Source organism: Aethalodelphis obliquidens, unplaced genomic scaffold (genome assembly GCF_003676395.1).
Source record: "Aethalodelphis obliquidens isolate GAN/ISIS:26980383/991018 unplaced genomic scaffold, ASM367639v1 scaffold5, whole genome shotgun sequence".
Classification (NCBI taxonomy): Eukaryota; Metazoa; Chordata; class Mammalia; order Artiodactyla; family Delphinidae; genus Aethalodelphis; species Aethalodelphis obliquidens.
Window position 1 is genome coordinate 12,128,739 of NW_020837949.1, and position 25,920 is coordinate 12,154,658.

At 39.8% G+C, this 25,920-nt stretch overlaps 1 protein-coding gene across 4 annotated transcripts in view; it reads right to left on the bottom strand.

Annotated features, from left to right (window-relative positions):
* The window catches only part of MGAM (maltase-glucoamylase), a 104,287-nt gene that overhangs the window by 59,355 nt on the left and 19,012 nt on the right, over positions 1–25,920 (bottom strand). For 3 of the 4 annotated variants that reach the window (XM_027101691.1, XM_027101692.1, XM_027101690.1), the window contains exons 2-12: positions 18,931–19,057; positions 16,715–16,809; positions 9,032–9,152; positions 7,870–7,979; positions 6,915–7,066; positions 6,136–6,307; positions 4,000–4,099; positions 1,711–1,823; positions 1,292–1,417; positions 358–489; positions 91–207 (exon numbers count right to left, since the gene is read on the bottom strand). In XM_027101691.1, coding sequence (XP_026957492.1) covers positions 91–207; positions 358–489; positions 1,292–1,417; positions 1,711–1,823; positions 4,000–4,099; positions 6,136–6,307; positions 6,915–7,066; positions 7,870–7,979; positions 9,032–9,152; positions 16,715–16,809; positions 18,931–19,057 — 1,365 coding nt within the window. Of the gene's footprint in view, positions 1–90; positions 208–357; positions 490–1,291; positions 1,418–1,710; positions 1,824–3,999; positions 4,100–6,135; positions 6,308–6,914; positions 7,067–7,869; positions 7,980–9,031; positions 9,153–16,714; positions 16,810–18,930; positions 19,058–25,920 lie in introns of those variants that run through there. The other variant, XM_027101693.1, reaches the window with a different exon arrangement.

Below are 25,920 nucleotides of genomic sequence, written 5' to 3' on the forward strand. Positions count from 1 at the left end.
CACACACACACACACACACACACACACACACACACACACACACACACTGCCACAGACCCTCCACCAGCCCCCACTTCCCCATTAAGATACCTCCCCAATGAGTGGAGTCACTCCATCTGAAGCATTCACCCATATCTTCATATCTGAACCCCTGTCATATGGGCCATAGGGATTACTTGAGGAAGAGCTGTTGGAGATGGCTGGATCCTAAGAAGGGGAAAAATACAATGAGGGACCTAGCTTTGAGCTAGAAGCACTGAAAAGAAACTGGGGATTGAGGGATGAGGGAGGGGGAGGGGGCGTAATGACAAGGAAGAGCAAGGACCTGATGTGGGGGAATAAGAGGACAGCACATACCACAATGATGACCAATTTTTGTCCGTTATTGTGTAACTCTTTAACAAACTCAGGGAAGCCCTTAAAATTTACTGGATCATAAGTGAAGTCCTTCCTCTCATGCATATAATCAATATCAGCATGCTGAACGTCCTGAAAGAATACATAATGTCCACAATTTATGAGCCCACCCCTGGAATCAGATGAGCTGCATCACCCTACCTTGTTGCCTGGTGCTCCGGCATTGAAAACCAATCGAACAAACAAACCACAACAGTTACAAAAAATATCACTAAGGCTATCAAAACAGATCCATTACCTAAATGCTATGTCATCCACAAGATAAAGGAGAGAAGGGACTGTCTCTCCCACTTCTCCCGCATTTGACTACACCACATTTTGTATTGTTGCTTCTCTTCCACTTCAAGCCTTCTTTGGCATTTGCTCTTTCCTAATTTTACTTGTATGAAAATAGTGGAGCCCAGAATGAAATTGACTCTTGCTCCAAGACCTAAGCGTCTGCCTCCAAGGGAATGGGGTAAGGGAGAGAAGAGGATTATTCCAGAGACTACTGGGTGTTTCTCTTTGCATGTCTTGTAAGACCTCGCTACTCATTATATACTACACACATTCAAATTTAGCCACTTAAATCATAAAAATATTTTATTACATGTATAAACTGTATTCTTTTGTTCCCTTAAACTAGGGAAAGTAATGCCTTGAGAATACAAATAAGAATGCATTGTGTAGAACGTCATCAATACAGTAAGTGTAAGAAAACCAGTCCCTTCAAGGAATGGTTGGCCCAACAATAAAGTCCAGCATTCTGAATATATAAAAATATTTTTGTCGTATATTTTCTTAAAAATCTCAGGAGGAGACAGTATAAACAGTTGTTCTTATTCCCCAAGAAAATTCTTTTATTTTTGGAGGATTTTTTTGCTGCCTTACTTACGTAAGGCAGCTGTGCGGCACGGTTTCTCTCCATGACTTCTTTCATGTTACCCAGGGTTCCATAGTCATAACGACTGAGATGAAACCCAAGTGCCCAGTATGAGGGTAGGGCTGGCCGTCCAATGAGCTGAAAGAATGATGTGAAATGGAAGTTAGCAAATACTCTATTTTTAACAAAACTTTTTCTACGCATTAGTTTGGGGGCACAAAACATACCCCACTTTCCAACACACTATTTCCTTAATATTAGAATGCTAGGCCCTTTAATAAATCATTGAGGTTCGGATCAATTTGTAATAGCACATTTATAATAGCTACTTATAATAGCATATGTTTGTGAGTCACACTTGCATATTAATTTACATTTCTTTGCTCTTATTTACAACTTCCTCAGTCATAACCATAACATTATAAGTTTACCTCTTGATACTCTTGAACCACTTGCTCTGGAGTGTTTCCCAAGAACACATAGAAGTCGAGAATGCCCCCAGTGGTACGGTAAGTGACAGCTGGGGTGGGCTGGAGGGAAACCTCTTGAAAGATTAAAAATGAAGCAAATAGACATTAGAATTTATTCTAGAGTAATAATTACAAAGCTTTAGACCAGAGGATCACCAGTCATCTGAACACTAATGAAGTGATCCTAATGCCTCAGTTTTTGTATAAAAAGGGACAAACTCTGACAATCAAAGTCCACCCTGACAGCACAAAAGAGCCCAAAGCATTTGTTCTGTGACAGATTTCCATAACTGGTGACTGCAGTGTCTTAACTGCTGTGTCAGGATTTCATGAAAAAGCAACCAGTTTCAGGAAGGGGTCCAGAATAAGCCACTGTGGCATAAAAATGATTGTAAGCTGAATGAGTTCGAGTTTCTGAAATCCCTTATCCACCTGAAAGCAGAGCCTCCCATACAGACTCAGCTGTCATAAACCCCCTGCCCTGGAGCAAAACTAATCTCCTCTGAGACAATAACTTGGCAGCACACAAGAACACCCAGCCCCCACTACTCTCCTAAGGGCTCACTGATCTTTCCAAAACGTCATTTGTTGTTCCATTAAATGCCCTTTATCCCTCTCACCCCTTCTAAGAAGCCATTTGTTTCATCCTAGGTACATTTCTTCCCCTATTAGGATGGTTTCTAAGTCCCGAATTCTAACCACCCCTTTGAGTCACTCACTGAGCACTCTTGCGTACATGCAGGTTGCACACGTAAATAAACCTAGTTTCTTCTCTTGCTGACCTGTCTTTTGCTAGACTGATTCACAGGCCCCCAAATACCAAACCTAAGAGGATAGAGAAAAAAATTTTCTTCTCTGACATTCACAACTACAGAATATGCTGTTCCCACCCCATATCCCATCATTATTGCAGGAACATAACCTGGCGAGACACACGGAGGTACTAGCCTCAGCAGATCTCACATCAAGCAAGAGCCAAACTAAAAAGATGTCAGAGATAATACTACACATTCAAAATCCCTCTAAGCCCCACATGCAATTTTCAGAGATGAAGTCTCCCCATAGCTTTGAGTTGCATTAGGGATAAAAGGTCTCAAGATCGACTAAAATGTACTCTTCAGGCATAAGAACAACTCACACGGAGTATCTAGGATTCTGTGACTCTTCCCTCTAAGCCTGACACAGATTATTTTCTGGTTCCTTTCAGCCACCTGAAACTGTACAATCCTTGTATTATCTCAGTCTGTTCTTTGACTATCAGGTATCTTAGAATCATCTTAGATCACTTAGAGTGATTCTCAAACAATCTGTGGTAAAGGATCAGATCTTTATTTTTTAAATTTCCAGTTCTTTGCAAACTGATACTTTTGTAAAATAACATGAAAATGAATTATTAGAAAAAGTTTCATACATGCACTTGGACGCTACAGCAATGTTTACTCTTAATTTTATACTCATCTTACTGTAGACCTGAAACAGTCTTTGAACACTCCATGGGTCACGTTTTAAGGAGTACTGATCTAGTCCATCAAGTCCCAGTTGAGAAGAGGGTGGGGATCAATATCCTGTGCTGACCATCAACCCTGGGAGATTCTGACAGAACTCCTCTTTCCCTGTAGGGATTGATTCATTGCCCTGGGATTGGTTGTTACTGGTGGAAGCAGAAAAACAGTTGAGAATCATTGATCTGATCTAAAACCTTCAAAGATAAGGAAGCAAGCTACTTCCTGGAATCCTATGATATTACGCCATTTGGTCTTAAACAATCTGATTGTACTCTGCCTGAACCTCACACTCCACTTTGCCTTGCTACCCGTGGATGTCTCGATGTAACATTCACAGCTCAGTTGTAGCTCCTTGGTTACACCTGCTATTAGAGCCATTACCCGTTTCTTACCAGAGCTTTTATTAACCCCAGTACTGGATGAAAGTCTGAGGAAGGAGAAGAACAAATTGGTAGAAACTGCCTTAGAATAGATTATAGGAAAGGATTAGCTGTTTTAACACTATAATAGTAAATACTCCAACAGAGGCAACCAGATTCAAGAAAATCGTAAGCTAAGAGAGAAAACTCTACTCATGGCTTCCATGGGTCAACAGGTAATGAAGTATGAATGGCACAAGCAGAGAACATACAAGGTCCCAAGCTATGACTCAGCCATTCCTAAAGGGCGCCATTCCTTTATCATAATGCTATAAGAAAGGGACTGAAAATCATCCTTGTGTGTGAATATTCCTTTAGTCTTTTACCCATGGCATTGCTGTTCATCAGAAACACTCCAAAGGACAATCCACTAGCATCTTCAAGGCATAGGAAGAATGTCTGTGCACCATACAAGTTAGTTCCATCCTGCAGAAAGATAATTCAAAACCAAAAATTTACAAATAAACCCCACATGGCCAGAAAGAGCTTAGGAAATCGATGTTAATCATGTGAAGAATTGACAAGGAATTCATGTCAAAGAAGACACAAATTTTTAATATAAGGTCTATACTTGGTTGATGTTAATCAAGTGAATTAGCATTTTCATATAGAATGAGCCAGCTATGACCATTTATCTAATAGAAATGTGAGAACTTGTGATATGTTAGGATGTGGGAGAACAGGAGGTTTGAAACTGTAGTTCAAAAAAGCTCTTCTCTACAGATATCAAAAACAAACTTATGGTTACCAAAGGGGACACGTTGGGGGTAGGGATAAATCAGGAGCTTGAGGTGAACTATATAAGAAAGATAACTAAAAAGGACCTACTGTAATAGCACAGAGAACTCTACTCAATATTCTGTGATAGTCTACATGAGAAAAGAATGAATATATGTATATGTATAACTGAATCACTTTGCTGTACACCTGAAACTAATGCAACAGTGTAAAGCAACTATACTCCAATAAATTTTTTTTTTTAAAAAAAAGAGCTCTTCTCTCAAAGAGGCTTGACCTTGACTCAGAGTCTTGACCTAACCTCATCTGCAAAAACTCCATCGAGCCCTAATATAAATCAGGCACCTTTCTAATTTGCAACTAGATGGAACTCTACTTAAGATATCTGGTCTTCTAGTCTTTACAACAGCATACATTAGAACTTGAGCTGGTCTTCTGGACTTTAGAACGGTAGTTCTCAACCTGGGCCGCATCCCACCCCAATTAAAACAGAATCTCTGGGAATAGAAGCAGACATTGATAGTTTGTTCAATTTCCCCGGGTGATTCCAATGTGTAATCATGTTTGAGAATCACTGCTCTGGGACAGCATATCTCAAAATTTGGTGTGCATACAAATTACAAAGGAACCTCATTTCAGTGTGGGGTCTAATTCAGTAGATGGAAGAGGGAGCTGAGAGCCCAAATTTGTCACGCGGTGGTGCCCATACTGCACACTTCAAGCAGCGAGGATCTAAGGCTCCTTATTAAACAAGCATCACCAGCCATATCCCAGGTGAGCTGCTCGGACCCAACACCTTTCCTGTTTTTCTGATACGCCTATGGTATGGCGAGGAGCATGGCCAGGGATTAGATCCTATCTCTGCTCCTTACGAACTATTTTATTTTTTACGTTGAGCTATTCATTTGGCTTTCCTAAACCTCAGTTTCCTTGTCTGTTAAATGGAGTAAATTAGACTTATTTTTCTCAGAGTCCTTTTGGTAAATAGAGATAATATGTTTAAAAATTCACTTAATAAATTATTCCTCTAATTTCCTTTCATCCAGCCACTAGTTCTGCTTAATTGGGACAGTTGCTGAACAAGACCTGAATGTAGTATTGCTGAGTCTAGAAAATACCTCTGCTTTGAGTTTTAGCAGTCAAAACAAAACCAAGAGAGAAAAAACAAAATAAAATAATAACAACGAAACTCTACTCCTTCTATTCTTTCACTGCCCCAAACATTCTTCACACAAAGAATGATTAATACAGAATTTTAGTTGATATTTTATCCTATTTTGCTGACAAACCTGGTAAGTTGGTGATTTGTAAAGGTCAACCTAAAATAGGGTAACCATAACCAGCATATTGTGCCGAATCAATATTAGTTTTCTCCACAACTAGTTAGTTCAAAACGAAAATGTGATGAAAAATACTTGGTATTTATTGAGCATTTTCTATGTGGCAGACACTCTTCTAGAGACTCTACATGTATCAATTCATTTAATTCCCATCACAACCCTATGAAGTAAGTATATTACCCCCATTTCATAGATGGGGAACTAAAGACACAGAGAGGAAACCTGCCCAGAACCGCAAAACTGGTGAGTAGCAGTGTCAGAATCCAGACCCAGATAGCTTCACCCGAGCACCTGACTCTTAACTGTTATACTGCACTGCTAGGGGTGACCTTCATGAAAGAGGCTATGATAGTCAGTGGAAAGGGCCCCATACTGAAAGGTTACCCCTTTGGGGATTGTGTCCCTGGCAAATATGGGCCAGGTCTTCCAATTCATATCGTGCCGGTACTGCTGGTGCACGTGTTCTCCCAGACCATACACGTTAGCACTAGGCAGTCGGATGGAGAGCTGCAGGAACTGATCAGCAAACAGCAGGGGCCCGATGCTGGAGTCAAACCTAGACATGGGTGGAAAACACAGGGACGGGTGGGCAAGTGGAGTGGAGGGAATGCAACTGCTTAGAAAATTGTTCTTGTATCTCAGAGACTCAATACTCCCTGTTTAATCGGCCCCATTTGCCCTCCTGTGACATTTTTACATGGACATCAAGAGATCAGGATTTGCTGAGGACAGGTACCATTCGGCACATTTCTTAGATTTGTCCCCTTGACTCTCTATCACATGACCAGAATATGAGTCGTACGTTATAGTAGATGCTCCATAGAGAGTTACTGCTGGATGGGTGTTGGATGGATGGAGGGAAAAAAGGGAAAATAAGGAGGAAAAATGGCCAAATGGAAGGAAGAAAGAGAAAAAGGACACAGCCCAGTGCCTGGCCTACAATAAATGCTTAGTAATAAAAGAGGGGGAGGACGAGGAAGAGGAGGAAGGAAGGAAGAGGAAGGAAGGCAGAAAAAAAGTACATTTGGAGGTAGAGAGTCTGGTCACCAACAGTGGGCTCACAACCTTCAGGAATATTGTAGAAATGCATCCTTTTTCAGGCTTCAAACCTCCCTCCCCCATAACCTTCATACTAAGTCTCCAGATAGGTTTGCAAAACTTACAGAACGTGATTGTTGCTCGTTCTGATCACTTTGATGCTAAATGGCTGTTCGGAGACCTCAACTTTATAGGTCAAGGAAGTAGCAGCATTTCCTTTGAAGGGTTGCACATGTTCATGGGGCACTTCGTATCTGTCCTGGTTTTGGTCAGTTAACTGTCCAGAGAGATTAGGGAAAGACAGTCAAAATGAACATGTCTCTGTTTTTCTAAAATAGAAACATGCCTACCAACACCAGTGCTTCCCAACACCTGTGCTCCTGGTACAGGAACCTGTGCAGCAAATGACATTATGTCTGAAATTATGTCACCAAATTCAGATGTTTAACACTTGGACATAAGTTAGTCTTTAGGTAGAAATATATACTACAGGTCTGCAGACATAAACTATCTCTAGAATTTTCAAAGTTGTGATCATTCTTTTTTTCCTTCCCTATATCATTTCACATGGTATAAAGGGAAAATAAATGAAAGCCAAAGCTCACCTGTGAACTCTATAATATACATTTAGGAAGTTATCACACTGAAGGAAGGCTAAAAATGCTTTCAACATACACATGCTAAATAAGAATAATGACATACAGAAAAATACCTCCATTAGCAAATTTTTCTCTTTTGTAGTAACTGCAGTCATCAGGTAGGGAACAAGAACTTCTCCAAAAAAATTTTAAATAAACAAATATCATATGCTATCACTTATATGTGGAATCTAAAATATGATACAAATGAACCTATTCACAAAACTGAAAGACACACAGACACAGAAAACAAACTTAGGGTTGCCAAAGGGGAAAGGGGGGTAGGGAGGGATGAATTGGGAGTTTGGGATTAGCAGATAAAAACTACCATATATAAAATAGATAAACAACAAGGGCCTACTGTAGAGCATAGGAAATTATGTTCAGTATCTTGTAATAAACTATAATGGAAAAGAATAGCAAAAAAGAAACAAACTACAACCTTAAAGTGGAAACGGTTAGACGTCTGGTATTCCGCTGTGAGAAGGACGTTGTTGACATCATTTCCAAAAAGAGATGGAGAAGGCAACCTTTTCAACTGGGCTGTGAATCCTAATGTGAAGGGGGTAAAGAGTTTTCATAGCTGGCTGTGTAAATTCACAAACAGCCACATACAATTAAGCTTTATGTCAAAGGGGCTGGCGAAAAGCCTTTACTTCCCATCAGAAGAGGAGACACGGATGTGTACCTCATCATACACACATACTGTCTTGGGCCAGAAGCTAGGTATTGTCATTACCTTATTCAAAAACCATGCCTCTCTTCTCCAAAATCTGAATGGAAACATCCCTCAAAGGCCAAACTATCGTTATACCAGCCCATCCATCACTCATATACTCTTTATATTCTGAGCCCTCAAGGTGTTCACATCCATTATTCCTTCTCAGTTATCTTCATGTTACGCCACAGGTGATCGGATGTATTGATGCCATCTCCCCAGTTATGTGACAAGCCAGGTGAGAGTCGAGACCTTATTAGAAAAGCCCATCAGGCCAAGAGGCCCTGGAAGAGGAGCATGCCTCTTCCTTTATGCTAAGAGCCTCCCCAAGTATCCCCAGCATGTTCATTATTATGTCTGCATTTTGAGGTGGGAGAAAGAAGGGGGGATGTTTAGTCCATGAACACTGACACTGGCTAGCTAACTTTCATAAAACATTGATAAAATGGGAATTGTTTCCATATCATTAAAATTACACTATATTAGAGTTGTTAGTAGTCTCAGAGGTTACTGAGTTCAAATCCCTCTCTTTAAAAGTCAGAAACTTGGGGAACGAAGAAGTTACAATGTTTGGACAAGGTTACAAAGGTACATAAAGACAGAGTCAGGAATAGAACATGTCTCCTAACTCCCAAGACAGAGAGTGATATTTTTCCTTGATGCCAAAATAGACTCTAGTCCTTGCTCAAGGGCAGTGCCCACCTCCTGTCACACGCTGTGGTAGCCGTACAGAGTTAACACCCCACCTGCTGCTACAGCTCTCTTCTGCAGTGTACAGAGCCAACCTGCAGAGGACACAGCCCAGTGCCTGGCCTACAATAAATGCTTGCAAACCTCCCTCCCCAGAGGATCTGGAGCTCCTTCCTCAAGGCTGAGTCTGGCTTACCTGCATTTGTGTTCACAAGGTTGCCCTCCACTTGATAGCCATGACTCTTAGAATAGTAGCACCAGGGCACACTTACGGGTCCCTGAGGTTTCCAGCAGCACCCACGCTGGTCACACATGGCCTGAAATAAGGGATTAGTTAGAGTAACTCCACTATGGGTAGAACACTATCATTGATAAATATAATTTGAGCTTGCAGTCTCATGAGCCTTGTTTTACAAATAAGGGACCTGATACTTAAAGAAATTGTGCTGTATCCCAGTCAATGCGGTGCTTGCACTCAAAACTCACTTTTCTGACCAATATCCTTCCTCGTTGTTATCATATAACAATATATGATCACAATGCATTCTCTACCTGTCATCACAATAAACCTGGTGAATTTATTTAAATATTCTAAACTACTATATAGTTATATCACCAGTGACCCAAAATGACAAATGGAGCTTCACTGATATTGGCTTTGGGCTCTAAAAAAACTTTGCAATTAACTTTATTCAGAAGCTTTGAAATCAAGGCAATTTTGCTTTGAATTTTAAATGTGTATATTACAAATGGGTATATTTAGTATATGTGACATATATACATATATATTATACATATGTACACAGTATATACCTGTATGTGTGTGTGTGTATATATATGTATATATAGTCTCTTAACTCCTCCCAAGGCACTAATTGTTCCTTGAAACCCAAATAGATTCTGATTCTTATTTAAGAAAGGTACCTGCCTTTTACTACAATTAATGACTGAATCACATGGAGACTAAAATGGATACAATCTCTTTCTCATATAACTAATTTGGAAGAAGCAATCAGGTTAAATATAAAAAAAGTACAAGGAAACCATTCCTCTTTAGTGTAACTAATAAAATACTATAGCAAAAATTATGGGTTGTGGCTTCCAGGATTAGATTACAGAGTGCCTCCTGTCTAGCTTGCTCCCTCCCTTTCACTTGCTCTGTTGGAGCTCTCACTCTGCGAGAAGTGAGGTGCTGCACTGCAGAATGACCCACATGGTGAGGAACTGAGGGAGGTCTCCAGCAAGGAACTGAGGTCCTCAGCCCAACAATCCTTGAGCAGCTGAATTCTGCTAATAATCACAATACACAAGCTTGAAAAGGATCATCCCTGAGTCTCAGAAGACACCTTGATTGCAGTCTTCTGGAAGCCTATGAGCCAAAAGCACCCAGATACACCAAGGCCAGATTTCTGACCATAGAAACTGTGAGAAAATAATGTTTGTTGTGTTAAGCCATTAAGTTTTGGGATAATCTGTTACACAGCAATAGATAACTAACATACCCTGCTATATTATTTTACAGATGAAGAACCTCAGGCCACAGAGGTAAAAGTTCGCAGTGGTGAAGTGATCTGCCAAAGGTCACTTAGCTATTGAGAAGACAAGGACCAAAACTTAGTTCTCTTGTTATCCATTTCTTTTTCTCTATAGTCTGGGTTGAGTATCTGCTGAACATATTTTCAGCAGGATATGGTAATGCTTTACAAATGTAAGACAAAAAAAATTGCTTAGATATATGAACAATTAGATTTAATCATATGCTAATTTTTTGGTAATCATATGCTAATATAATAACCAATATTAAGGATCGAAAAACAGTGTCCATCTGTGGTTTCCACTGCTATGGAATCAGGCTTCACTGTGAACTCAACTAGTCAGCAGTTTTTGTTTTTTCTTTTCAAAACCCACTCAGATGAAACTTCAGTATAACCTGAAAAGGGAAAGGAGTCGAAAAGAGTGTTAAGCAGAACGGTTTCTGCATGCTCCCCAGAGCTTAATAACTTCTTCACTGAACTGGAAGGGCAAAGATCAAAGAGTGGCCAAAGCAGCATGAACAGTGCACAGCCTCTTGGCCACCTGGAAACCCCAGGCCCTGCAGCGGAGCTAGGCAGTTATGGGGAGCAATGTGGGGAGAAGCAGAGAGCAGGGCAAATAGACTTGGGAGTAAAAAGTAGGTGAAACCTCAGAAAAGAGTTGTAGAGAGAAGCTATAAAAAAATGACAACATGAATAGGACTGAAGGCACCCAAAAATAATTAAACCCAAACTTGAGACAAAAAAATGTCCTTTTAAGTTGAACATGAGAAATAAAATTTAAGAGAAACTGCCAAAATAATATAGAGTGTATAATTTCCAATACAGTATTGAGGGGAAAACTAAGGGGAAAAATTCTCAATGCAAAAAATAAGGAAAGAAAACATGTATACGGGGGTAGGCGTGAATGGGGAGCAGTACATAAAAAACAGACCAAATGGAAAACACAAAATGAGACCATAGAAAAAAGTTTTTCATGTCAATTATCATATGGCTTAAATACTTAATTTAAAAAACAAGGATAATCAGATTACATTTACAGAAATAAATTCAACTGAAGCTGTTTACAGGCAGCACACCCAAAATTTAAGCTCACAAAAGCACTAAAACAGGGGAAAACAGCTATGTGAGAAGAATTCTTACCAAGGGTTAGTACAGCTATAGTGATAGCTGACAAATAGACTTTAAGTAAATATTAATTATTAGAGAGACATAGAGTCACTACATGATGACAAAAGCTTCAGTTCACCAGGAAGATATGACATCTCAAACCTGCTACACACCTGATAATAAAGATTCAAAATATTTACAGAAAAACCTTAAAGAATCACAAGATAAAATTGAAAAAGACAGTAAGTACATAATGCAATATTTTTAAAGAACTCCCTCAGTAATTGATAGATAAAGTAGACAAAAAAGTAAAGATATTTTGCTTTTTACATAATAGATACATATAGGCTCCTGCACCAACACAAAGAGAAGGACTAGATTGAACTCAGAGATTGTGAGAAATCAGATGCTGAAGACACTGCTTATGACCTAGTCAAGCTCTGCTCCACTGGAGTCCTTTTCTCCTCCAACCCCCAATGCTTCTTAACATTTAGAGAGAGAGGAGAAGAAACAAAAAAGGAAGTATTTTATATCAAAATCAGACATGAGAGAAAAAGGAAAACTAGAATCCAGTTTTATTCACGAATACAAATGCAAAAACCTAAAAGAAAAGAGCATGCTATTTTAACAATGGAAATCAGCAGCATATTAAATAAATGATAAGCGAGTGGTGTTTCTTCCAGAAACACAGGGATTCTTTACTATTAGAAAATCCACTGTATAATATTTCATAACTTATTAAAGAAAGTACACAATACAATCATTTAAATTAATCACCTATTCATGATAAAATTCTTAGCAAACTGGGAATATAAAGTAAGTTCCTTAGTTGGATAATGGGTAGATACCTAAAGCCTATAATATCCATCTCACTAACTCTGAAATGTTAGAAACATTCCTTTTAAAATGAGAAAAAAAGAGTAGGTGACCATGCCTATGTTGTTTTATAATTAAATATATATTGGAGGTCCTAACACTACAAGACTAATAAGACAAGAAAATAAAGAATATTTGTAAAACTAAAAAGGATGAAGCCAAGTTATCATTATTTTCTGACATAATATTATGTAAGTAGAAATCCAAGAAAATTTACAGAAATAAATTTAAACTAAATAAGTTAATTATTATTATATTAGATCTTCTATTTTCTTCTTAAAGTCATAAGTTTTTCTTTTTTGCCTTTAGGCTTTTAATCTTCCTGGCATTGTTCCTTGAGATATGATGTAATATAGGAATATATAAGCTTGACTCCATTAAAATATAAAATATCTGTTCATCAAGACAGCATAAAATAGGTGAACACAGCCTCATAACAGCAGAAGATACTTGCAGCATGTATAATAAAAATAAGAAGTAGAATCTAGAATAACACAAACAAGAAATGTGTACAAATCAGAGTGAGTTGAAAATAATTTACTGATAAGACTACATATGCCTTGGAATATGTGCATCATTAGGTCATTAGGAAGCAGCATATCTAAGATTAAAAAAAAATTCAGGACCTCAGCAACTGCAGCATTTATAAAAGACAGAAAGCAAAGTTGCAAGGACACATGCAAACACGTGAAAAGGAAGTGTCCCAGGTGCAGTGAGAGTCGGCCTGAGTGAATCAGAATTAGCCATCTCCTGCCACTGGAGGGAATGGGACCACAGTGGACCTTGCTCATTCAGCCCTGCCAGCCATCCTGTCCTAGGTGCTGGCTCCTCTAACCCTGTATCCCTCCATCCTGTTCTTTCTGTACTGTCCAGTGTCTCTCCACAGCCTTTATGTGTCCTGTTTTAGACACAGAATTCCCTCCTTTTACTGGGATAAGAAACAATGGAATTTACAACAAAGAATCATCTGAAGGGAAATTTATACTCTTAGTTCTTTAATCCCAGAGGAGAAGAATGATAAAATGATATAGCAATGGCCTCAGCAGTAAAACATTCTGCCTAGCCTAGTGTCATATTCATAATTTCTTCCCACTCCCCTCCTCCACATAGCCATATACTTTCCTTCAACAAACACATTATATACATATATACAACATTATCCATTGAATCAGCCTCTCAACAACACTTTAGATTAGCATATGGCACCCAGGATACTTAGAACACACAGCAAAATACCTAAGAAATACTTTCTATGAAAAATCAGGTCACTGAAAGTGCTCCCAGAGTATTTCTCTCTGGCTGAACTAAAGAGGAGCAGGCCAGTGAATGAATGCAAAGGTCATAGATTAATTCACTTGGGTATAACATTTAGAAAAAAGGCAAAGGTTGTTTATTGAACTACAATCTTGATACCACAGTATTAAACAGCCTTATTATAAAACCAAAGAAGCATTAGTGAGGCAATAATGACATCTGAAGTTCACGTAGCCAGTAACAAGATGTTGCAGGAAAGTGGACAGACTGAGGATGCATTAGTCTTCCAGGTGGGCTTCTGAGCAAGTAGTTTCCTAGCACACTACGACAGGGGCAAGTAAATGGGTGCGGATCAACTTTCTGGAAACATCCTGTTTAGGTACAGCATATCTAGACCATGACTTCCCATTCCTATTGGCAAAGCAGCACATTAATGAATGGTCCTCTATCATCAAGCTCCAAACTACCTTATAGTCTTAAACGTTATATGCCATCTGGCACCCATCCTGTATCTTGGCCATATGGGACCATTCAATATGTCATGTATGTGCCCCACAACTTCCTCTTCTGTCACTTTGTGTGCAGTCTCCTCTATCCTGAATTCACTTTCCATTCCTCTCATCTCTGTCAAAATCCTGCTTATCATTAATTCTAGACTGTCACCTTCTCCTTGATAATAATCTCTTCTGCTTTGTGATCCACACAGTATTTCGTTTATATCTTATAAATTTTTGTTTTATATTCTAGTTACGTATTTACTTAGCTTATCTCCTCTACCTATTGAACCTATCATCTAAAATACCAAACTTTATGACATTTGGCCCCATACTGAAGCGCTTTTTTTTCTTTTTCTCTTCTATCTTCTTTTTCCTTTATTTCTGTCTTGTATTCTCTCTTTTCTTGGTTTCCCATTTCGTGATTTCGTTCAGCCCTAAGTGGCTGCTCCTAGCTGCTGTGTATCACATAAAAAGCCAACCTCCTCTACCCGAAATCCAAGGTCTTCCAAAATCTGAATCCACCTTTTCTGTTCAGACACATTTCTTCCTACTCCAAGCAGGCGTGTCTCTTCATTAATCCAAGAGAAAGTTACATTCATTCAGTCAGGGTAAGACGCCAGATGAAGGGGATTGAATGCTGCAATAGTCTTGGTTTGATGAACTGCTCTAACTGGGATTCCTTCCCACGTTGGCAGCCTTGCTGTCCAGGCTGATGCCCTTCTGTGCTCTCACTGCTGTGTCCTGTCCTGGGGATTTCCTGATCCTTGACTATTTACCATATTGGTGCTCTCTCTTGCCTTCAACATAGCCTCTGAGCTTCCTGACTAGTTTTGTCCAATCACTCTGCTCCTAACTACAGTTCCCAGGCATTTTCTCTACTCCAAGCTATTTATCTGGCTCTAGTTCTTTTTTTCTGCCTTAACTTCCAGCTTCCCCAAAACCCCAGTCTATCACTATGGTTGATTTCTCATCTGTTATTTCTTTGCCGTCTTGGTTCTCTCTGACTCAGCATCTATGCTATTTCAATCAATACCAAAGGCTCAAATTGTGTAACCATTCTCACTTTCCACAGTTCACATTCTGTGACTCTGTCCAAGTTACGGGCTGAATTGTGTCCCCAGAAAAGATATGTTGAAGTCCTAATACTCAGTACCTCAGAACTTGATCTTATTTGGAAATAGGATTGTTGCAGATGTGATTAGCTAAGGTGTGATCATATGGAGTTGGGTGGGCCTTTAATCCAATGTGATCTGTGTCTTTATAAAAATGGGAAATTTGAACACATACACACACAGAGAATGCTTTGTGAAGATGGAAGCAGAGAACGGAGTAATGTAGCTACAAGCCAAGAAATGCCAAGGATTGTGGCCGTCACCAGAAGCTAGAACAAAGGCATGGAACAGATTCTTCCTCAGAGCCCTCAAAAGGAACCAACCCTGGGCTTCCCTGGTGGAGCAGTGGTTGGGGGTCCGCCTGCCGATGCAGAGGACGCGGGTTCGTGCCCCGGTCCGGGAGGATCCCACATGCCGCGGAGCGGCTGGGCCCGTGAGCCATGGCCGCCGAGCCTGTGCGTCCGGAGCCTGTGCTCCACAACGGGAGAGGCCACAGCAGTGAGAGGCCCGCGTACTGCAAAAAAAAAAGGAACCAACCCTAATGACACCTTGATTTTGGACTTCTAGCTTCCAGAAGTATGAAAGAAAAATAAATGCAGAAATAAAATGTCTTTTGGTATTAGGACCTTTAGACAAACCAAAATAGTAACTCTCAAGAACATCACAGATTATTCCAGCCCGTGAACAATAGGATGGCTACAGAGATAATGTGAGAGTGCCACATGCCCAAGAATCGCATGCAGCAAGCATCCCTTCTGTGTCTGACACAAATCTGCCGTTTCAGGTCAGTGGACTTCACTCAGAAGGCTGCATGTTGTCTTTCTTCACTCTCAACACGAAACATGACTGATATGGTGTGTGCAATGCATTTTATAATCATATATTCAGCTGGACTTCAGGTGATGGTCAGGAAACACTGCCCAAAAGTAAACGCCCAGATGCCTGCACTATCTTTAATCTGGTATTTATTACCTCTTCCTTCAAAACTTGGCTCTTGAAGCTTTATCCTTATTTGAAATACTGTTTTATACCTATGGATGACTTTTTATTGTAGATCCTAGATAATCTTTTAGAATTGTGTAAGGAAAAAAGAGAGAGAGAGGCCAAGAAACAGTCAGAAACAGAGTCAGAGAGAACTAGTAACCAAGTAGAGTTACCAGATAAAAGGCAAATATACTTTTAGTATAAGTAAGTCCCAAGTCTTACACAGGACATAATTACACTAAAAATTTATTCATTGTTTATCTGAAATTCAAACCTAAATGGACAGCATGTACTTTTATTTGCTGAATCTGTCAACACAAGGAAATTTTCTAGTTCTTCCTCTCCCAAGGCTGAGCTGTCATATAAGCATGAATACAGGATTTCTTTTCCTGAGCCACCAATAATTGCAATGCAAACAATAAACAACTCTGGGGGCTACAAACAGAAAAAAAGAAAACAAACCCTTATCCAATGGCATAAACTCTTAAATGAAAACAAGGTCTGTAAGTCAAACCTTTGTTGGTGACTGGTCAGGGATGCAGTTTATCCGTTCCAATTCATTTACCACTGGGCACTCGGCTGAACCAGGAGTGGTACTTTTCCCAGGATCTGGAGTAACTGTCATCCCAGGACCTGAGGTAACTGTTGTCCCAGGACCTGGGATAATCCCAAAAGCAAACATAAGATGACAGAATTAATATCACAGGCATTTGATACCCTCATAGTTCTCAACACCTCCAATTATATGGACTCCACTACTGATTGGGCTTCACTCTATGACCCTGAAATGTGCACATTCACTTTATAAAGCCTCATTTTGTTCTTGCTGACTGTATTTAACTCTACATATACCTGCACCATCTCCTTCTACCAGCAAGGCCCTCCCCTATGAGACAGTGCATACAAGAGCAAGGAGTTGGACTCCAACATTAGATTGGAAGCTCACCAAAGTGGGAACAAAATCTACCTTCTCTATTCCAGGGGTTGGTAAACTATGTCCTGTGGACCAAATCAGGTCACAGCCTGATTTGTAAATAAAATATTGCTGTCACACAGCCACACCCAGATTTTTTATGTATTGTCTATAGCTGCTTTTGTTATTATAGGCAGAATTAGGTAGTTAGGACAGAGACCGTATGGGCCACAAAATCTGAAGTACTAAGTATATGGCCCTTTACAGAGATGTCTGTACATTCTGCTTTGGTCCTGTACTTCCACCCAGGCAGCTGGTTCACAAAATGTTTGCACACAGATCACGTGCAGTATATGTTGTTCTCTTGAATGTTACCCTAATCATAGTAACCTCAATTCTCCTTGCTCAGTCAACAGGCAATCCCTTGACAAGGAACACTTCTGAGTGATGGTATTCTTATATAAATGTAAAACCTCATAGGACAAAAAATGTAAAGGGAGGCCACCAAACTAGAAACTGGCAGCTAGAATCTATGCCAGCTGATTGATGGATTCAGACTTAAAAATCAGTTAGATAGGGCTTCTCTGGTGGCGCAGTGATTAAGAATCTGCCTGCCAATGCAGGGACACAGGTTCGAGCCCTGGTCCGGGAAGATCCCACATGCCGTGGAACAACTAAGCCCGTGCACCACAACTATTGAGCCTGTGCTCTAGAGCCCACGAGCCACAACTACTGAGCTCGTGTGCCACAACTACTGAAGCCCGCACACCTAGAGCCCATGCTCCACAAGAGAAGCCACCGCAATGAGAAGGCCACGCACCACAACGAAGAGTAGCCCCCGCTTGCCACAACTAGAGAAAGCCCGCGCACAGCAACAAAGACCCAACACAGCCAAAAATAATAAATAAATTATTATTTTTTTAAGTCAGTAAAATAAAGAAGGCACATTTATTGCATTCTAACATAAGGATGTTAGATTTCTTTAGGGCACTCTACAATAAGCTAATAACAATGTTAAGACAAAACAATGAGGCTTCTAATAAGTTTTCTTTTCACTAAGGTTTCCAATTCAAATGTGGTGGAGTAATAGAACTTTATAGTTGTGCCAGTTTCCACATAAGGGTTTTAGTTTCATCTTCAGGATCACAGAATTTTAAGAACTGAACAACCTTTGAGATTATTTAATCTAACTTCCCACAGAAGTAGAAGTGGCGTGACTGAGAATGAGGTAGGGGGAGGGGGCAAAGGTTTTCCTCTGGCAACACACTAGCCCCTCATCACGTGCCCCACCTAGGAAGCTGCTCCTAGCTGAAGCCCAGATAAGAAATTATGGATAACTCAGCACAATCCAGCCCTTCTGTTAAAATAAAACAGTTCAATAAACTTTTAATAAAAAAAACTCTGGTAGCTGTTATTTTTTTAAAGAACCAAACCTGGGCTGAGGGTACTTTAATTGATTATATACTTATTTGACTACATTTCATATAAGGGTATTGTTGATTACTATTGTTAACAAAATTACAATTATTCAATGAAATTCAGCAAATATATTTCAAGTGCCAGTTGCGGAATCCTGCGCTGTGCTAAATTGAGAAATGAAAGTGTCAGAGTTAGGCCTACAATGAATACCTATTGTGCTGTCACAGTTTGAGTCAGGTGGTCCCCAACACACACATATAATACACACACACACACACACACACACACACACACGTTCACACCAGTGAATATGAAAGCATCACTTCCCTGCCATTTCTGAGGTGTTTGCTCTGATAAGAGCAATATATGGAGGGGGGAACACCAGAGTTCCTTGTTACCTTCTGATTCCAAAGAGTCTCTGGCTGAAAGCACAAAGAGAGGAATAGTGATGATAAACACCACAAGCAGAAGAACACTGAGCATAAGCTCCAAAGTAGTGAACTTTTTCAACTTCTTTCTTGCCATCTACAAAGAAAGAGAAAACAATTTTAGATTTGAGTGTTATTTAACACGTGGTTAGCAAACTTTTTTAACTTGAGAAAAGCTCAAATGTATACATAAGAGGAATGAATGACATAATAAACGCCCAGGTACCCATCAACTAGATTAAAAAATTATCAAGTGCCCAATCTCATTCTGTCTTTTTTTTTTAAAGGTAATATAAAAACTTTTATTTTTCTTATGTCTATTCTTATTCATGTGTCTCCTTAACCTTGGGTTATTTTGAAGCAAATCTCAGATTTCATATCTTTTATTCTGAAAATATTTAAGCATATTTTTTAAAAAATAAGAAATTTCACAAAAGCCAAGAAAAATATTGTTATCATACTTAAAACATTTTTAAAATAATTCTTTAATCATCAAATTAAAGAACTATTTTTAAAAAATTTCCCTCATTGTCTGATAAGCATTTTATAGTTTGTTTGTTCTACTCTCATAAGGATACAAGTAAGATCTATATATGACTAATTGATTTGTGTCTGTTAAGTCTTTTTTAACCAGTAATGTTTGTTCTGTAGATCTGCCCACAATCTGGATTTTGTTGATTGCATCTCCATGCATGCCAACATGTTTCTCTATCCTTGTATTTCCTATAAATTATTAGATCTAGAGTTTTGACAGATACAGGTTGGTTTCTTTTTAGCATGAATGGTGCATAGATGGTACAACATCTTCCAGCAAGAGACACATAAAATCTAGCAGTCTCCTTTTTTTACAAAAATGTTCACAACCATTGGCGAGCATTTCTTCGATCCATTATTTCATTAGGAGTTGTGATGCAGTGACACTGTAATTTTATCATTCTTTGTTCACTTATTAAATGAAATATTCCTATAGAAATAAATTTCCCCTCATCTATCATTTGTTTCATAAAGTTACAGTTTGTATAGGATAGGAAAGGCAGGATAAATGTTTGAGTCTTTATTTACTGGTTTTCAAAATAAGCAGTAATAAGGAGTAGTTTCCCTAGCATTCTCCAAAGGGGATCAATGAGATTTTTTGGTCCAATATCTTTATGAACTCATAGATTTAAATACATTTCATCTGTATTAATCCATTGATGTTATTATTATTAACGCTCATATTGTCCCATCTCTACCCATTGACAGTCTCTTCAAGGTGGTTCTTGGTACACTTTGGTACTTTCCCTGCTTGCTGGTTTAACATGATAACTTAGGCTCCTTTTGTACATTTCCTGCCCCTCGTCTCAAATCAAACATTTCTAAGGAGTCCTGGCTCCTTTCAGTGGCAACAGTATTTAGAAACTATAATCTGGATGGAGTCTGTGAAATTTAACCTAGAATTCCAGAACTGAAGGGACCTTATGGATCATCTTGACCAGTGCTGTCTCTGGAGCCCCAAGGGGTCCTTGAGGATTTTTAATTTCAAAAGAAATACAGAAATTACACATTTATCTATGTTAGACTCATTATGAACCCTAGCTAGGGTTGAGAATATTTTGTCAAGAAGTTTAAATCAGACACTCGGCACTTGCCCCTGCCCCACTCCTACTGAATCAGAATCTCTGGGGTTAAGGCCTGGATATCCGATTTTTTAAAACCTCCACAGATGATTCTGATATGCAATCATGTTTCAAAAGCAGTGAACCCCGTCTATTATAGGTTCGCTGTTGGCTCCCTGCCGAACAAACTGTAGTATCTCTGCAATGCGCTAGGAATCCTGTGTGCTCTTCAAGTATATAGAACACTGAGATCGAACACATGAAGCTCATCTTGTTGGGATACTAAATTTAGAGTACTTTAAGCCAAAATTTGGCTTTGAAGTAAAGATTCATGAAGTTCAAAACCTAAAAACATTATCCTTTATATTCAAAGATCCACCATAAATTGGGCTTTGAAGTATCTTCTTATTCGTGAGGAAGGATTCGGCAAAGTCATCCACATTTACTCTTTCCAGGCTATGGGAGGTTACAGGGAAACCCAGAGAGCCCAGAGACCAACTCAGCTGCTCAGAGGGATGAATATTGATATCATTTGTCCAGATACGGAGCATAGCAACATAGCACGTGTCTGAGTGAAGAAATAAAATACCACGTTCCTAAGGGTGAGTATTGTGATCAACACAGAAACAGGACTTGAGGAGAGAAAAACTGAACAGCTATTAAAGCAGGGACCACTGGGACCATCAGTGTCACCCGGGCCTCTGTGCAGACTCCCTTAGTCTTTGACCAGGAAGGCACAGATCACCATGCACAAACTCAAATGGGGGTTATGCCTCACATGAAGTCCTTTCTAGAAATCTTCCCCAGTGCTTCCATCCTTGGACTTGGTCCTTTGTTTGGATCAATTCTGATTCTGGACTGAGCTGTGGCTCTACCCTCCATGGGCAGCAAGTAAATAAACCCCCCATCACTCCCTTCACATCCTTCCCCTGGATGGCCCAGATATGACTGCATGTACCTCCTTCCTCTGACCCCACTACTGTCCTTCTTTAGAAGGACCTCACTGTCTCTTAGGGGAGGGCACACCGTCTTTTACATTTTGTACAAGAATGTGGACACAGATACAGCACTTCTCCAAAAGCATGAGAAACTATGTAGAGCCATACGTTAATGCAGAAATGCACTGCTCAATAGGGAGTGAAACCTACAGCCAGTCACAATCAGTACACAAACCAAAGGGAGGGAGAAATATCTTGTCAAAAGAAGAAGTAAACAAATCCATTGTCAAGTTGAGTGGTGTGACTGGAATGATTCCTAAAATGAGTTTCATTGACCTAACTAGCTTCTTGTATTTCCTCAAGTTATGAAAAATTGTACATTAGCCGTATCTAGAATCAGACATACTGAAAAGTGTAAAGAGAAAGAAGAGGAGAGAAGAGAGTGGAAGGAGCAGAATTATCTACACTAATGGGCCACTGGTTTTGCGGCCTCACAAGTTTAAAAGGGTTTCCATTGCTTATGAGACTAAATGGCGTGTCATCTATTACCATCTGACTCTTAATAATCATTATCACTAAGTTTCTGGTCTTCTATGTGCCAGGTATTTTCCAAGCTTGATTAGATATCTGTATAACGCTGAAAGGCAGATATTTTATAAACGAGAAAACAGAGGTCAAAACGGTATAAAACTTGTCAGCAACCACAGACAAATGGTGGAGCTGAAATCCACTACCAGTCTGCGCTCCAGGGACCGGCTTCTCGGAACACACACTCCCCGACAGCACCTTCTCCACTTAACAGGTCAAACAACATCTCCTCCAGGACTTCAGATTAATAACCCTCCCTCTCTCGCTCCCAAGCACTCTATCTAGATTTATAACCCTGAGGAGAATCTGTTCTCCCTACTAACTTTGAAGCTACGAGAGGAAAGTGAGTACGAGTTTCTTAGCCCTCCCCAAGTCATCTCTCTCGGCTTGAGAGCCTCAGATACCAATCCCCTTGGCTCTGGGGTAGCTGAGTGGAGCCAGGGCAGAGTCCAGGGACATTCTCCTGCTGGCAGTTGCCGCCCCGGGAAATCCAGATGCCTTTCAATTAGCCTAGTGATGCCACCTTCCTTTTTTTTAAATCACTGTATCATTTTTTAAATTTTTATTTTATATTGGAGTATAGCTGATTGACAATGTTGTGTTAGTTTCAGGTATACAGCATAGTGATTCAGTTATACATAGACATATATCTTTTCTTTTTTCAAGTTCTTTTCCCATTTAGGTTATTACAAACCTGTGCTATAGAGTATGTCCTTATGGCTTATCTATTTTAAACAGAGCAGTGTGTTTATGTCCATCCCAATCTCCCAATCTATCCCACCACCACCCCCGCCCCAGTAACCATAAGTTCATTCTCTAAGTCTGTTATCACTGTATCTTTTTCTTAATAATGGTTTTTTTTTTTTTCCTTTTTCTTGTGCTCTGTGATGTGGACAGGGCTGGCAAGTACTCCACCATGCCTCAGTGCACGCTACCTGGCAGGTGCTCTAAGTGAGTATTTGCTGACTGGGGAGCAAGACTGAGTGGAAACACCACCACAGGATCCTTTGGCCATGCGTGCACTGCAGGGTCCTTGTTCCTGTTTCCCAAGAGGAAAGGTGGGGAAGGAATGGGGAACAGTGTGCCTTCATCCCAGGAACCTCACCGGTAATCATAGGGGCACTAGGGAAAGGGAAAGAAAGAATGAAATTTGGATTTAAAAGATAATATAAGCTAGAGGGCAGTTATTCATTTTACAAAAGGATCCAAGTCAAGCTTTCTTTAAATCAATCTCTGAAGTGTGAAGGAGTGGTACATCAATATCTCCAGGGAGATTTTTTTTAAGAATATACAGCTACTTCCCTCTCCATCTGACCTGTGTAACGATTGCTCATAACCAGTAATAGCCTTCATGTGAGTTGTAACATACAAAGAAATAGCTGAAAACCATCACCAGAATATATCCTAGTAAATGCACTTTCTGGAAAACAACACCCTTCACAGCCCCTTCTTAAGCCCAGCCACAGCTGAACACAGCCCCACATCCCTGTCCTGCTCTCTGTACCCTCCTACTCCCAGCTCAGAACTGCCCCCAACTCCACTGCAGACCCCCTTTCCCAGGCTGATTATGAGCTGAGCTGTTCTCTGCTCTGAATCCCCAGCACAATGGTTCTGTCTGCTTTTCTTCATCCATGTTGTTACAGACTCACTTCATTTAGTACATCTTTATTAGAATGTCAAGGGAAGTCTGGAAAGGAAAAAAGGTAAAATCCTGTGATCAGTCTACCATCTGGAACCCTTCTATGTAGGTTTTAAAAGTTCCCTAGATCACTTTGATATTCACTTCCCCTCCACTCCTGTTTGAGAATCACTTGGGAAACCTTGAGTTCGGTGGATTTAACAACAGTGAATGACATTATCCTATGAGGGGGAGGGTGAACAGCAGGTGTAAATTAAGGACAGCGCAATAAGGGACAAAAATGAAGTAGGAGACAGTAATAAAGAAAAATGAAATACATTTGGAGGGAGTAGTGGGGGATGGGTGGCTCCTTGAAAGTTTTCAACCCCATTAAAGCACCCCTCCCAACTCTTCCAGTATCTCCAGTATATCAATGCGCCCTCTCTAACCTCAGCTCATTTGTGACCAAGCATAAGTTTTCCTAAGGCTTTTCCCCCAAAGGTATGTCTACTTTCTTAGGTTTACAACACCTCTTTTCTTTTTCAAATTGTAAGCTCTTAGGGTGTGAGAATTATGCCTGCTTCTTCCTCTTTATTTCCTTCCTAAATACCTACAAGCAGAATCTACAGAATCAATACTTACTGACCAGTAACATTTTATCCCTTGACTGAATATTTACAAAATAACCTGAATACTTCCTAATTATAGTACACCAAGAAGGCACTTTAGAGGATATAATAATGGCACCTGCCTTAAGTGGACTTAAATTCCAATACCACTATTTCCTTCTACCCAGTAAAGGCAATGTACGGTAGAAAGGAGAAGAGAAGGGATGTGCTCTTTCTTGAAAATCAGAAAACCTTAATTTTATTCCTCATTCTGAAAATAACTAGCCAGATGACCTTAAGAAATTTACTTAAGCTTTCTGGTTCTCTGTTTTCTCACTTACAAATTAAAGAGGTTGAACGAGAAGATCTACAAAATTCACACCAGCTTTTATATGTCATGTTTGAGTGAGTCACCCAAATTGCTTGCTACTTCACTCTTCTCTTCCACAGAAGATCCCTGTGCTAAACACATCATTGGCATTTTCCTTCTTCATTATGTGCCCAAGTTCTCTTTCCCAGTGTGAGAGCATGCTAAGCACAGCTTGAGAAGACCTGAGCTTGCTTTTTAGCCCTACTATTTCTTGCTGTGGTCGCCAAGGAATTTATTTAACACTCTTGAATCTCAGTTTTCTGATGTGTAAAAATGGAACTAAGAATATCTATTACTATCTATCATCATCTTCTTATTGTGAGAATCAAATAAAAACATCTTAAATAATAAAGCATTACATATCCTTATTTATTACTTACCATAGAGAAAATACTCTTGGGTACGAAACAGCATGTTCCTAAGAACCGTGTCAATCCCTCTCTCCGTGAGGGTGGCACTCCACCTTACTCAGTGCTTTGTAAAGTGGAAGATGCACGTTCCTGGCAGCTGTCCTTATGAACTTGTTCTGATATGAACTCCTATCTGCTAAGTGCCTTACGGCCCCATGTGTCAGCTGACTCACGTGGTACCTGAGACACAGGTGTAGAAATCTAGGAAGCAGCAGCAGGAGCTATGAGCAGCAATCTTGCCCATTCAAAGTCCGATTCTCCACCAGCCCACTCACGGCTCCTCTCCCAGGCTGCCTTGTAAATCACACTATTTTTACTCTAAAAGCACATCCCTTCTCTTCTTCCCTGAAGTCTTCATTCAAAACTCCCCAGCTTGCGAATCTTAAATCCTCAGCTCAATTTAGTTGTTTGATATTTTCTTGGAGCCTCACTGTCCCCCCAATCAATGTGTCCTCACACAACCTCCAGATGGTCCTCAGGCAGAAGAAACTTTTTTCATACACTGATGAGAAATCTCTATTTGTCACCGTAATACCCTCTTAACATGCAAAAGGAAATCGGGCTGTACCCTTCTCTACAACAAGGATTGCCTTGGTTTTTCTAAAGTAAATGACCCAGCTCTAATCTTTCATACCTGTCCTGTCCCCAGTACATCACATTCCCAAAGGCTTTATAAGAGATTCCATAATACTAATCTTGCATGTAAAACTCCATAAGTATTAATAGCCTTCCATGCCTGATATAATTAAATTAACTAATGAGATCAACAGCGATCTCATGTTCACTGGCAAGGAGCAGAGTTATCAGAATGCCTATGGAAGTGACCATGTCTC